This window comes from Triticum dicoccoides, chromosome 3A (genome assembly GCF_002162155.2).
Source record: "Triticum dicoccoides isolate Atlit2015 ecotype Zavitan chromosome 3A, WEW_v2.0, whole genome shotgun sequence".
NCBI classification, from domain to species: Eukaryota; Viridiplantae; Streptophyta; class Magnoliopsida; order Poales; family Poaceae; genus Triticum; species Triticum dicoccoides.
The window spans coordinates 227,005,533-227,020,953 of NC_041384.1; the positions used below are offsets into that span (position 1 = coordinate 227,005,533).

At 43.8% G+C, this 15,421-nt stretch overlaps 1 protein-coding gene across 1 annotated transcript; it reads left to right on the forward strand.

Annotated features, from left to right (window-relative positions):
- The first annotated feature begins 1,111 nt into the window (after nt 1-1,111).
- LOC119267959 (rhomboid-like protein 20) lies at nt 1,112-10,631 on the forward strand. The gene is made up of 8 exons (XM_037549426.1): nt 1,112-1,417; nt 1,521-1,621; nt 3,807-3,947; nt 4,342-4,408; nt 8,474-8,628; nt 8,713-8,814; nt 9,362-9,481; nt 10,133-10,631. Exons 1-8 carry the CDS (start codon nt 1,390-1,392, stop codon nt 10,298-10,300), a joined length of 882 nt encoding a protein of 293 aa, XP_037405323.1. The 5' UTR covers nt 1,112-1,389; the 3' UTR covers nt 10,301-10,631.
- The last annotated feature ends 4,790 nt before the right edge of the window (nt 10,632-15,421 follow it).

Here is a 15,421-nt window from a genome sequence, read left to right on the forward strand (position 1 = left end):
ATTAAGAGGAATTGGCATGGAAGTCCGCAATGTGATTTTTGTCACCATGATGAGACAATAAAACATTTATTCTTCCAATGCAAATTGGCTCGTTCTATATGGTCAGTCATCCAGATAGCTTCTGGCTTATATCCTCCTTGTAGTGTTGCTAATTTATTTGGCAACTGGTTACATGGGATTGATCACAAGTTTAGAACTCTTGTCAGGGTGGGAGCGCTTGTCGTTATTTGGTTGCTTTGGCTATGTAGAAATGATAAGGTTTTTAATGGTAAAAGTATTTCTCTGATGCAGGTTATCTACAGATGTACCGTGACTCTTCATTTATGGTCCTCTCTACAGCACGTGGAGAATCGAGACCTATTTACGGAGGTGTGTACACGATTAGAGGCTACGGCGAGGAATACTTTTACCCAATATGGGTGGCAGCATGATCTTAGAATTGGCCCCCTATGCTTTAAGCGTTATATGGATTTTTTTTATTTCGCTTTTTTTATTTTTTGTTTATGCGAGAGGACCTTATTTGGCTATGTGCATCTTAGTTATGCAGAGACCGGGTGTAATGCTTAAAATCTTTTAAGTAATAAAGCGCCCCTTTTTGAAAAAAACCCTTGTTGCAAACTGACTAAGGGATAGATCCCTCATAGGCTAGATCCCACAAATCAGCCTATGTTGCAAGAAAATCCTGCAACACGACCCATGTTGCAAAAAAATCCGCAACACGACCCATCCGCAACACAATCTATGTGACAAAAAAACACAACATAACCTCTGTTGCGAATGTCTTCATGTTGGGAATGTCTTCATATAACAAAAAAAACGCAACATAACTTTTTTGCAAAGTAGATGAAGATGTTTGACTTATCAATTGTGTCATCCGATGGCTTGTGAGGCGATGAATCTTTTTAAAAGATCCGCCGGTTAATGGGTAGCTGCTCCATAATATAAAAATGTTTATAGATCACTAAGCACTCTTATATTTTTTTAAGGGGAATAATTGGCACACTTTGAAATACTTCTAAGGCCTTTAGTGTATTTTATTCGTGTGGAAATCTCCACGCCGGAGAGCCCAAAGCTCCCCCGAACAACCTCTACCGTCAACGTGTTCCGTTCCATCTCCCTCAGAATACCGCGACTATAGCCATCTACCCCTGGCTGCAACCAAAAACTCGTTCTCCTCCAGCTGTTGCCGCCGCACCTACGCATCTCCTTCCCTTCTCTTCTCGGGGACTGACCCGCCGGAACCAGTAAACGAGAGCCCGCCGAGAAGAGGAGGCGGCGGCCGCGGGTGCGTACTGGCCGGCTGGCCGGCTGCCCACGGCCCCCTCGCCTCATCGGACGAACAGCGCATCTGCCTCCCAGCCCGGCGGCCGTGTTCCCGGCGGGATAACGATGCAGGGCGGAGGCGTCTCCGGATTCCGTAAGCTCCCACCTCGGGTTCACCCCCGCCCCACAATTCGCCTTTCTCGATTCAGCTGGCGTGTTCTGATCGCCTGATCGGAACGGCCCCGTTTTGTTTGCAGATAACGCGCCGGTGACGCGGGCGATCGTCCTCGCCAGCGGCCTCCTCTCTGTCGTCTTCAGTGTGAACCGCCGAGCCCGCGCCCTCGGCCTCTCCTACCAGGTCAGTAGGTAGCCTCGGGCCGAATCTTGAGTAGTTCTGGTACCTTAGACGCGACGTGATGCCCTTAGGCGTGAATCCGTTGGTTAGGCCCGGCTTAGGAGCTCTGAAATATATACCCCTGTGAACATTTTACAGGGCGGTCCGGTGTTCTACTAGCCACCAACAAAACTCTTGAATACATTTTCGGTTGTGAAAGTTCTGTTTTGATGAACTGCCATTCAGTGACAGCTACAGGGAAGTAGAGATTGGATACCAACTGAACATACTGCTGCCCTCGTGCTAGTTCCAGTCTGCCAGGCGGTCTAGATGACCTTCTCTCGTCGTCCATGAACTCGCTCTCGTCACCGTCTTGCCGCCACTTCATGGCTTGCTGCTGTAGGGCCCACTCTCGTCGCAGCCAAGCGTCATGAGTTCACTGCCGCCGCCGCCATAGAGCTCACTCCCATGGTCATCGCCGCTGTTACTAGCTCTTTCGCATCGTCTCGCCTCTATCTCCCGCCGGTCATCAACTTTCATCGGAAAATAAGTGTGGCCCATTGAGGTCTATAACATTTCTCAGGTGTAAGTGGCCCAGGAATGGTATAACGCTGGTATTTAAGAAAACTAAAACGGACATCCAAGCAAGTTTTTCGGCCTTGCTTGGAAAAACTTTGGGCTCCGAATTTTACACCGGTAATCGGACACAAAAGTTTGGTCATAAGTGGAGTGGCTAGGATTGCTCGCCCATGTGTCCATTTGGGTGGATGGGTGTCTAATCGTCGAATTGGTGGTGTTCTTCTTTGTGGTAAGAACTATAGGTGTTGGCGTGCCTATTGTGCTTGGTTGGTAAATTCCAGAATTGGTTGGTAAATTCTGCTGGTATGCTAGGGCAGGGGTGTTCAAATCCGGTTTAAAATTAAACCGTGGAACTGCGGATTGCTGTGGTTCATTTCCCTTTGTTAGCTTGCTGTAATCCATTTCCCTTTTTTAGCTCCAACCACACCGGTGGAACTAGTACAAAAGAATGTCCTGTGTTGTGTGCCACAGCTATATGAATCCTTACTGGGCTGGAGGCCTATGTTGTGTGCCACAGTAGCATGAATCCTTGGTGGGCTGGGCTTTGGATTAAGGTGTTTCTACTGGGACATTCCAATACATGGCCGTACCTTTTTTGTTTTCCTTCATGACAATAACTTTAGTTTCTACCCCGATGCCTGCACTGGAGCTATACCGATGAGGCGACGACCGGTTCCCCATACTTACATGGCTTGGTACACAAATCAGCAGGAATAATTGGCTATTGGTACTTTAGTTAGTAGAGGCATCCCATCTCAATAACACCTGTTAAGACTCAATCTGGACAGTTACTCGAAAACGCAGAAATATAAAGCCACAGTAATTGGGCTGTCATGTACCCTAGAATCCTACTGGAACCAAAAACATAGGAGAACTTCAAATGTCTTATGTCAGACTTCACACATCAATTCTAGACAAAGAGAAGAAAACTTAAGGTAAGACTGGTAGTTTTCTTCTAAAATTCTTATCTCATAGCCCATTTGTTAAAGAATTTGACAGGAATCCTTATGAACTATTTCTTTGCTCCAAAGCATGTCAGGAAGTTCTCCTATAGGCATTTAACCCTCATTCATTACGGGGCATACAAGTTTCATTGAAGTACACCTATTGGAATTCCATAAGGAGCTACAGAAGGTTGTTAGCTTAGGTTTCTCAACTGTTAACTGACTGATGGCCATGATGGAACTTTCATTTACTGGAATCTGGGCACGCGTCTTCCAAATTTATTCAGAACACTTCAACTTTAAAATTTACAGGGCATATAGCTTAAATGTTAACCAATCTTATGGATAATCGTTAGGAAACTTGTATGGTGACAAGTTGACCAATATGACCTTTGGCGCACGATGCTACTTTCTTATGTTCCATTTTATATGTGCACCTTCCAGTTTTAAACTTTTAGTGATACTAAATGCTGCAAGCCTTTCTTGGGGAACCAGAGGTGAATAGTTAAATCTCGGTAGTGATTGCATCCAAACCTGTAGCTGTCAGTGATGTTCAATTAATATTTCATTTGTCCTTGAGATCGAGCTACTTCAATGCAAAACATGTGGTCGGCTGCATATGTTCTATTACTTGGAGATTTGTTACATATTTATGAAGTTTGAACTTTTTTCTATTATTCTTGCAGGACATCATAAAGAACTTTCGAGTTTGGAGGATATTTGCATCTGTATTTGCCTTTCAGTCAACACCAGAGTTGATGTTTGGACTCTACCTTCTGTATTATTTCCGTGTGTTTGAGAGGCAGATGGGCTCTAACAAATACTCTGTAAGTACTTGTTATTCTCTCGGGTATTTAATGAAGATAGATAAACAACATCAATAATACGGCTGAAGCAGGAGTAAATCGCATTATTATGTCTGGACTTGAGAACTCAAGTCCATAAACTTTTAAGGTGGTTTAAACCTATTCTGTATGCATTGCCTCCAATATTGACCTAATTGACCCAAGTGAAACACTTTGGCAGTGTATAAAGAGTTAAATGTTAAGTTCTCAAGTTAACGAGTCTGTGTTATGCCCATGAAAGTTTGGGGCCATACAATGCAATTAACGTGACAAGCAGATTCAGTTCAATAAGTTACATTGAAGTAGATGAAATATTTAAGCTTCTTAGTAAGAAAACTACAACACGAATGCTTATATATTTCAATCTGCTGTGCAGGTTTTTAGTTTATTCTCTATCGCAGTATCATTACCTCTTGAGATTCTATCTTTGGTTCTCCTGAAAGGTATGCTATTTAGATAAACTGCTGAGACTAACATCTCTAGACCCTTCTTTAAGGAAAAGAAAAAGAGGACATTGCTAATGACCTATGGGCTCTGCTACTTTGTAACACTGTTACCATTCTCCTCTAGAACCTCTGTAATTAAGATGTTCTTGAGATGGCTGGTTGTACTTGCTCAAAAAGGAAATGTACAAATATTGTACTCCCTCTGTAAACAAATATAAAAAGTGACCTAAAACATTTGCATTTGTTTACAGAGGGATCAATACAATTTTCTGGATATCTAACTCCTGATAAAATGTCAGTAGACCAATTAGCAGCGTAAAGCGTCATTTAGTGCTGCAACTAGTAGATGTATCTTTACAACAACAATAACAACAACAAAGCCTTTAGTCCCAAACAAGTTGGGGTAGGCTAGAGGTGAAACCCATAAGATCTCGCAACCAACTCATGGCTCTGGCACATGGATAGCAAGCTTCCACGCACCCCTGTCCATAGCTAGCTCTTTGGTGATACTCCAATCCTTCAGGTCTCTCTTAACGGACTCCTCCCATGTCAAATTCGGTCTACCCCGCCCTCTCTTGACATTCTCCGCACGCTTTAGCCGTCCACTATGCACCGGAGCTTCTGGAGGCCTGCGCTGAATATGCCCAAACCATCTCAGACGATGTTGGACAAGCTTCTCTTCAATTGGTGCTACCCCAACTCTATCTCGTATATCATCATTCCAGACTCGATCCTTCCTCGTGTGGCCACACATCCATCTCAACATACGCATCTCCGCCACACCTAACTGTTGAACATGTCGCCTTTTAGTCGGCCAACACTCAGCGCCATACAACATTGCGGGTCGAACCGCCGTCCTGTAGAACTTGCCTTTTAGCTTTTGTGGCACTCTCTTGTCACAGAGAATGCCAAAAGCTTGGCGCCACTTCATCCATCCGGCTTTGATTCGATGGTTCACATCTTCATCAATACCCCCATCCTCCTGCAGCATTGACCCCAAATATCGAAAGGTGTCCTTCTGAGGTACCACCTGGCCATCAAGGCTAACCTCGTCCTCACACCTAGTAGTACTGAAACCGCACATCATGTACTCGGTTTTAGTTTTATACTAAGCCTAAACCCTTTCGATTCCAAGGTTTGTCTCCATAACTCTAACTTCCCATTTACCCCCGTCCGACTATCGTCAACTAGCACCACATCATCCGCAAAGAGCATACATCATGGGATATCTCCTTGTATATCCCTTGTGACCTCATCCATCACCAATGCAAAAAGATAAGGGCTCAAAGCTGACCCCTGATGCAGTCCTATCTTAATCGGGAAGTCATCAGTGTCGACATCACTTGTTCGAACACTTGTCACAACATTATCGTACATGTCCTTGATGAGGGTAATGTACTTTGCTGGGACTTTGTGTTTCTCCAAGGCCCACCACATGACATTCCGCAGTATCTTATCATAGGCCTTCTCCAAGTCAATGAACACCATATGCAAGTCCTTCTTTTGCTCCCTATATCTCTCCATAAGTTGTCGTACCAAGAAAATGGCTTCCATGGTCGACCTCCCAGGCATGAAACCAAACTGATTTTTGGTCACGCTTGTCATTCTTCTTAAGCGGTGCTCAATGACTCTCTCCCATAGCTTCATTGTATGGCTCATCAGCTTAATTCCACGGTAATTAGTACAACTCTGAACATCCCCCTTGTTCTTGAAGATTGGTACTAATATACTCCATCTCCATTCTTCTGGCATCTTGTTTGCCCGAAAAATGAGGTTGAAAAGCTTGGTTAGCCATACTATCGCTATGTCCCCGAGACCTTTCCACACCTCAATGGGGATACAATCAGGGCCCATCGCCTTGCCTCCTTTCATCCTTTTTAAAGCCTCCTTGACCTCAGACTCCTGGATTCGCCGCACAAAACGCATGCTGGTCTCATCAAAGGAGTCGTCCAGTTCAATGGTAGAACTCTCATTCTCCCCATTGAACAGCTTGTCGAAGTACTCCCGCCATCTATGCTTAATCTCCTCGTCCTTCACCAAGAGTTGGCCTGCTCCGTCCTTGATGCATTTGACTTGGCCAATATCCCTCGTCTTCCTCTCTCGGATCTTGGCCATCTTATAGATGTCCCTTTCACCTTCCTTCGTGCCTAACCGTTGGTAGAGGTCCTCATATGCCCGACCCCTCGCTTCACCAACAGCTCGCTTTGCGGCCTTCTTCGCCATCTTGTACTTCTCTATGTTGTCTGCACTCCTATCCAGGTATAGGCGTTTGAAGCAATCTTTCTCCTCTTTAATCGCCTTCTGGACATCATCATTCCACCACCAGGTATCCTTATCTTCGCTTCTCCTTCCCCTGGACACTCCAAGCTCCTCCGAGGCCACCTTACGAATGCAAGTCGCCATCTTCGTCCACACATTGTTCGCATCTCCTCCTTCCTCCTAAGGGCCCTCCTTAATGACCCTCTCCTTGAACGCTAGAGCTACCTCCCCCTTGAGCTTCCACCACTTCGTTCTAGCGACTTTGGCACGCTTATCCCGCTGGACACGAATCCGAAAGCGGAAGTCAGCAACCACCAGCTTATGCTGGGGTACAACACTCTCTCCAGGTATCACCTTACAGTCTAGGCACGCACGCCTATCTTCTCTTCTCGAGAGGATGAAATCAATCTGGCTAGAGTGTTGGCCACTACTAAAAGTCACCAGATGTGATTCTCTCTTTCTAAAGAGGGTGTTAGCTACAATCATGTTGTAGGCTAGAGCAAAGCTTAAGACATCTTCTCCTTCTTGATTCCTGATGCCATAGCCAAAGCCCCCGTGCGCCCCTTCAAAACCTGTGTTAGATGTACCCACGTGGCCATTGAGGTCTCCTCCTATGAAGAGCTTCTCACCAATCGGTACACTCCTAACCATGTCTTCCAGGCCTTCCCAGAACTCCCTCTTGGTGTTCTCATTGTGGCCTACTTGCGGGGCATACGCGCTGATAACATTGAGAACCAAGTCCTCAACTACCAGCTTGACCAGGATAATCCGGTCCCCACGTCTCTTGACGTCTACCACTCCATACTTGAGGCTCTTGTTGATCAAGATGCCTACGCCATTTCTGTTTGCAGCCATCCCTGTGTACCACAGCTTGAAGCCGGTATCCTCCACCTCCTTCACCTTCTGTCCTCTCCATTTGGTTTCTTGGACGCAAAGGATATCAACACCTCTCCTCACCGCTGCATCAACTAGCTCCCGAAGCTTCCCTGTCAGAGACCCTACGTTCCAGCTACCTAAGCGAATCCTCCTAGGCTCGGCTAGCTTCCTTACCCTTCGCACTCGTCGAGTCAAATGCGAAGACCCTTGCCCATTTTCCACTACATCCGGGCGCCGATGTAGGGCGCCACTAAGGATGCGACGACCCGATCCTCGCTCACTTGCCACCGTATCCGGATCAAGATACAGCGCGCCACCTTGGGGGTGACGGCCCGGCCCTTGCCCATTTTCCACCACACCCGGGTTCCGATGTAGCGCGTCGCTGAGAGGGTTACGCCCCAACGAAAATCTTTTGGGTTTCATCTCCATAAGAGTGGCTGAGTTTTTACGTTGGCTCGCCAAGCTTATCACAACCCTCCTCCTTTACCCGGGCTTGGGACCGGCTATGTTGAGACAACATAGGCGGAGTTTAGTAGATGTATCTTTGTGAGACAGAATTTTCCCTTAACATATGATATTTTTGTGTGTTAAATCTAAGATTTAGGCTTTCTTTGGCTGCACTCTGCTTTGCTGTTGTATGCTGTTAATTCAAGTTAACTACAGTGAGCCTTATCTAGAGATGTTGGTTGCATGCCATCATACAGTTAGACTATTGATTTCTTCCAAACATAGTTTTTCAATAGAAATGCTGGTGCTAGGAGGTTACACAGTAATATTATATGGCAATTAGTCGTGTAATCATGAGCATTGCTTTGTTTCACCCGTGTGATCATGAGCATTGCATATTGTGAGCATATGTACTCGTTGAGTTCTCTGTTATCCAGTTATGAGATTATTTAGACACCCCCTTTCATGTTTTTCTTGCAGATACAAACTACATCACTGCTCTTGCATCTGGACCTTATGGCCTTATATTTGCCTCGTTTATTCCTTTTTTCCTCGACATTCCCATCACTTCACGATTTCGTATTTTTGGCGTTAATTTCAGTGATAAATCATTCATATACCTAGCTGGCCTGCAGGTTAGTTTGTATCAGAACTGAACCATTTCTATACCATTTAAATTTGAATATTAAATTACTCACCTATCCTGTTTCTCATGGCAGCTTCTTGTATCTTCTTGGAAGCGTTCCCTTATTCCTGGTATTTGTGGCCTGATTGCCGGTTCGCTCTATCGTCTCAATGTGTTTGGCATCCGCCGGAGGAAGGTTATAAGATCTCTTTTTTTTTTTCCTTTTGCACTTCTGTGTAGTCCTGTTACCTTTTTCTTTGCGTGAGGGACTGCTATTGACCTTGTATCTTTTTGGTTGTCATTTTTATATGGTTGATTTTCATTTTTCTGTGTAGTTCTCTGGCTTGCCTGAAATTATGCATTATATCTTATCAGCACCATGGTAGTTCTAGCTCCTTTTCATTTAAAGAAGTTAGTGCCCCTTGGATGATACCCTTGGCTGCTGTCCATGACCCAGCTTTCCAAATTATTAGATATGCAATCAGCAAGTAATGTAATGTTGGCATAGGTTATGTCTAGGTACTGGTGTTATCAAGTAATTAAGAAAACATACAAGACAGCCAGTATGGTCCATGCTGACTAATGGTAGCAGGTGGTGTTAATTGGAGTATATTAATGCTCAAATTATTGATTAATATTGTCGGTGTTCCTTGCAATTATTTTCATATATAAATCCCTGTAGAGTGTAGATGCTCTATTCTTCCTGTTTTGTTTTCTTGTTAAGTTCCTTCTCCTTTGTGCAGCTTCCACAGATTGTTGCATCATTTTTCGCAAGATTTTTTGCACCTCCTTCAGCAAGCTCATCTCGGCCGTCAAGAAGTCTTGTTGGAAATGTGCCTTCGCATACAGGCCGTACTGTTCAGGTTAGTTTCTGAAATGCTATTTTGGAAGCTTGATTTCTCCATGCATTGATCCCTCTAGATTCTGTTCACGTGAAGTACAGCTGTCAAGTTGAACTCAGAAATTGCCTGGTTAAATATTAGCAACGCTAAAGTACTGTCCTTTATAAATATAAAAATGCCTGCAAGGTTAATATTTTCTTCGTCATTCTGGATTCTGGCGTTGATTGTTCATTGTTTAGACAGTGTCTGTTCACATGAAGTGCAGATGGCCACGTAAGCATATTATAACGGGCAACTTTCACCGAGTTAGATATTATTTTTGTGGTACCATTCAATCATGTGTCGAAGATCTACAGTCACTGAAGTGAACATGGACCAATTAGATATTTAACCTTAACCCAAGTATAAATAGCAGACTTGCCTGTATGGTTGATATTGTTCACAAGACTATTGATAGTTCACATCTAACGGGTTACTAGGTTTCATTTGGTACATACAAACCATCATCTGTATTATTTTTCTACTGCACACGACAACTGTTGATTGAGGGGTTACAAGACTTTAAACTTATTATGAATAATATTGAATTTCTATGCACTTCACAAAAGGATATCAACAACCTGATGCTATTTACGCTGGTTAATCTTTTGATCATGTTCCTTTTGCAAACAGAACCAGCCGTCTACTGGGTTTGCTCCTGTTGTGGAGCCCCCAGAGTCCTCCATTGCTATGCTGGTATCGATGGGCTTTGACAGCAATGCTGCGAGACAGGCCCTCGTGCGAGCCAGAAATGATATCAATGTAGCCACAAACATCCTGCTTGAAGCGCAGTCTCATTGAGCTGACTCACCGCAACTTTGCTGATAAATATGGCGGGCTGAACTGGTTATATCTGGCCATGAATGGTTGTTCCCCGCGCATTCGACAACAGATCGGTGAACTCATGGTAGTGGTTTGGAGAAGTTGAACATGTTCCTTCCTAGTTGACAGCTTAGGAAGCCGGGAAACATTTGCTGCAGTTAGTGTGGTCACATGTCAATACTAAAGAGTTTTCTCAACTCAGAGGCAATGTACCATTTGAAATTCAGCTTGTAGGATAGGTGATACATAAACATTTCAATCATAGTGTAAAATTGTTTTGCAGCCTGAAAGCAGTTTCATTATGCACACATGAATCAGATCTAAGTTCCTCCTGCATTCGTATCATAATATTTACTCGAAGCTACTGATAAAGAAAAATCCCTTAAGATGTTTTGGATATTTCAATATGAACTACATACAGACTGAAATAAGTGAACAAACACACTTAAATGTGTCTATGTACATCCAATTCAGAAAAAAGTTAGAACATCTTATACTCCCTTCATTCCTAAATATGTGACATTGAACTACTAAAACATCATATATTTAGTACTCCCTTCATTCCTAAATATGTGACATTGAACTACTAAAACATCATATATTTAGTACTCCCTTCATTCCTAAATATGTGACATTGAACTACTAAAACGTCATATATTTAGAAACGGAGCGAGTATTTTTCAACAGAGGGAGTAGTATATAGCATAACATTTGGGGCTCGGGCTGTCATAATAGTGAAGAAAGAAAATAATACTAATTGTGATCACCCCGGAAGGTTGGCGCATGGTTATATATGAAACTTGATCGTCGAGTATTAGAAAATGCATTCCTCCAAACCGTGTGTCCAAATCAAAATATGTTTTCATCGTGTGTTCTCAAGACATCTTCGAAACTGATACCGCACTGCCATGTTTTGACAAAAAAAATCTTTTGAAAAGCAAGTTCTTTTTTTTGAAAAACATCAGCAACTTTATTAATTAGAAATAATGGTTACGTAGTTTATAAGATGAGGTACAATTTGTTTCATAGGTTCCTCCACCCAATCCCTTGTCACGAAACATTTTGCTAGACTAGCAAGCTCATGAGCTACTTTATTTGCTTTCCAATGTTCAAAACTAGTAAGAGGAAAATCGCAAGCCATAAAATAGCAATCATCAAAAACTGCGGTCGTCGCTCCTGCAGAATGTTCTTCGTTCTTCATTGTGTCAATGACTTTCATGTTGAATGTTGTCAGAGTTAATAACGAGACGATTGCAACCCGCCTTTTGTGTCGGCAATAAGCCGAACCTAAGTGCCAATGCTTTAGCTGTCAGCACATCAACATACCATTCAATTTTCTGATTTCCGACAGCAATGAAATTTCCTTTGTCATCCCTAAGAACGGCACCCGATGTGCCCCTTAGCAGATCATGATTAAAAAACATCCACATTCAGCTTAACAAACCCCCTAGGGGGTCTGATCCATCCTTCATTCTTTCTCTTTGCATTAGGGGGCATTAACATAATTTGTCGTTCTGGCACAAATCCCCATCGAGGTTTAGTACGCCTCTTTAGACATTCCCTCATGAACTAGCTTCCGTCTATTTCACCATAGATACCACACGGTTATAATGATCATCTCCAGTGCATTCTGAAAACCCAATATAGATAGTTCTTGATCTGGCATGAGGAGTACTAATTCAAGGATTGTCTCTCCCGCCCGATCGACCACACAAGCTCTTTTAACTGTCTCATACCCCCCCCCCCCACACACACACACTCCTAAAGCTAATTTCCAGATCTTACCCCAAATAGGATTGCCCTTACTTCTACCCATACCATTTGTGTATTCCAGTTTCCTACTGTGTTGTTTATTCTATTCCTCCAAATAAGTTGATCGTACAGTAAACAAACCATTTTTAGTATAGCTCCAAGCAATGAAATCCGACATATTATGCATAGGGAGAGGGATCGCTAGGACTCTTCGAGCATCAATTGGCCACAATGTTTGTCTCACCAAACCTTCATCCCAACCGTTCATGACTGGATCAATAAGGTCAGAAACTTTCGTCGGTAGATTCCCTCGTCTAGGAGTAATAATTCTCCTATTCGCACAATTCAGGATCCATGCATCTCTCCATATGTCAATATTTTTGAAGGAAATATGCCCTAGAGGCAATAATAAAGTTGTTATTTATATTTCCTTATATCATGATAAATGTTCATTATTCATGCTAGAATTGTATTAACCGGAAACTTGATACATGTGTGAGTACATAGACAAAACAAAGTGTCCCTAGTATGCCTCTACTTGACTAGCTCGTTAATCAAAGATGGTTAAGTTTCCTGACCATAGACATGTGTTGTCATTTGATGAACGAGATCACATCATTAGGAGAATGATGTGATGGACAAGACCCATCCGTTAGCTTAGCATAATGATCATGAAGTTTTATTGATACTGATTGCTTCATGACTTATACATATTCCTTTGACTATGAGATTATGCAACTCCTGAATACCGGAGGAACACCTTGTGTGCTATCAAACGTCACAACGTAACTGGGTGATTATAAAGATGCTCTACAGGTGTCTCCGAAGGTGTTTTTTGGGTTGGCATAGATCGAGATTAGGATTTGTCACTCCGAGTATCAGAGAGGTATCTCTGGGCCCTCTCGGTAATGCACATCACGATAAGCCTTGGAAGCAATGTGCTAATGAGTTAGTTGCGGGATGATGCATTACGGAACGAGTAAAGAGACTTGCCGGTAACGAGATTGAACTAGGTATGAAGATACCAACGATCGAATCTCGGGCAAGTAACATACCAATAATAAAGGGAATGATGTATGTTGTCATTGCGGTTTGACCGATAAAGATCTTCGTAGAATATGTAGGAACCAATCTGAGCATCCAGGTTCCGCTGTTGGTTATTGACCGGAGATGTGTCTCGGTCATGTCTACATAGTTCTCGAACCCATAGGGTCCGCACGCTTAACGTTCAATGATGATTTGTATTATGAGTTGTGTGTTTTGGTGACCGAAGATTGTTCGGAGTCCTGGATGAGATCATGGACATGACGAGGAGTCTCGAAATGGTCGAGAGGTAAAGATTGATATATTGGACGGCTATATTCAGACACCGAAATGGTTTCGGATATGCCCTAGAGGCAATAATAAAGTTATTTATATTTCCTTATATCATGATAAATGTTTATTATTCATGCTAGAATTGTATTAACCGGAAACTTAGTACATGTGTGAATACATAGACAAGCAGAGTGTCACTAGTATGCCTCTACTCGACTAGCTCGTTAATCAAAGATGGTTAAGTTTCCTAGCCATGGACAAAGAGTTGTCATTTGATAAACGAGATCACATCATTAGAGAATGATGTGATTGACTTGAACCATCCGTTAGCTTAGCACTATGATCGTTTAGTTTATTGCTATTGCTTTCTCCATAACTTATACATGTTCCTATGACTATGAGATTATGCAACTCCCGAATACCGGAGGAACACTTAGTGTGCTATCAAACGTCACAACGTAACTGGGTGACTATAAAGATGCTCGTCAGGTGTCTCTGATGGTGTTTGTTGAGTTGGCATAGATCGAGATTAGGATTTGTCACTCCGTGTATCGGAGAGGTATCTCTGGGCCCTCTCGGTAATGCACATCACTATAAGCCTTGCAAGCAATGTGACTAATGAGTTAGTTACGGGATGTAGCATTACGGAACGAGTAAAGAGACTTGCGGGTAACAAGATTGAACTAGGTATTGAGATACTCATGATCGAATCTTGGGTAAGTAACATACCAATGACAAAGGGAACAACGTATGTTGTCATGCGGTTTGACCGATAAAGATCTTCGTAGAATGTGTAGGAGCCAATATGAACATCCAGGTTCCGCTATTGGTTACTGACCGGAAACATGTCTCGGTCATGTCTACATAGTTCTCGAACCCGTAGGGTCCGCAAGCTTAACGTTCGGTGACGATCAGTATTATGAGTTTATGTGTTTTGATGTACCGAAGATAGTTCGGAGTCTCGGATAGGATCACGGACACGACGAGGAGTCTCGAAATGGTCGAGAGATAAAGATTGATATATTGGACGGCTATATTCGGACACCGGAAGTGTTCCGGGTGATTTCGGAGAAAACCGGAGTGCCTGAGGGTTACCAACCCCCCGGGAACTAGTGGGCCTAGATGGGCCTTAGTGGAGAGAGAGAGGGGCTGCCAGGGCAGGCCGCGCGCCCCCTCCCCCTTGAGTCTGAATTGGACTAGGGGGGGGGTGGCGCCCCCCTTTCCTTCCCCTCTCCCACTCCTTCCTTCCCCCTCCTAGTAGGACTAGGAAAGGAGGAATCCTACTCCTACTAGGAGGAGGATTCCTCCCCTGCTTGGCGCGCCCTAAGGTCGGCCGGCCTCCCCCTTGCTCCTTTATATATGGGGACAGGGGGCACCCTAGAACACACAACAGACAACTGTCTTAGCCGTGTGCGGCGCCCCCCTCCACCATAATCCACCTCGGTCATATCGTCGTAGTGCTTAGGCGAAGCCCTGCGCTGGTATCTTCATCATCACCGTCATCACGCCGTCGTGCTGACGAAGCTCTCCCTCGACACTCAGCTGGATTGAGAGTTCGTGGGACGTCACCGAGCCGAACGTGTGCAGATCGCGAAGGTGTCGTACTTTCGGTACTAGGATCATCGGATCGTGAAAACGTACAACTACATCAACCACGTTGTCATAACGCTTTCGCTTACGGTCTATGAGGGTACATGGACAACACTCTTCCCCTCTCGTTGCTATGCATCACCATGATAGATCTTGCGTGTGCGCAGGAAAATTTTGAAATTACCGCGTTCCCCAATAGTGGCATCCGAGCCAGGTCTATGTGGGTGTCAGTTTCTCCAACTTTAGTTGAATCAGATTCAATGAATAGGGTTCTTTCTGAAGATCAAAAAGCAATCACTATACCACGTTGTGGTTTTTGATGTGTAGGTAAGAACAGTTCTTGCTCAGCCCGTAGCAGCCACGTAAAACTTGCAACAACAAAGTAGAGGACGTCTAACTTGTTTTTGCAGGGCATGTTGTGATGTGATATGGTCAAGACAT

Coding starts and splice junctions, on each gene's coding strand:
- LOC119267959 (XM_037549426.1), top strand. CDS start 1,390: ATGCAGGGCGGAGGCGTCTCCGGATTCC. Junction 4,409..8,473: donor ATCTTTGGTTCTCCTGAAAG/GTATGCTATTTA, acceptor TTTTTCTTGCAG/ATACAAACTACATCACTGCT. Junction 8,629..8,712: donor TATACCTAGCTGGCCTGCAG/GTTAGTTTGTAT, acceptor TTCTCATGGCAG/CTTCTTGTATCTTCTTGGAA.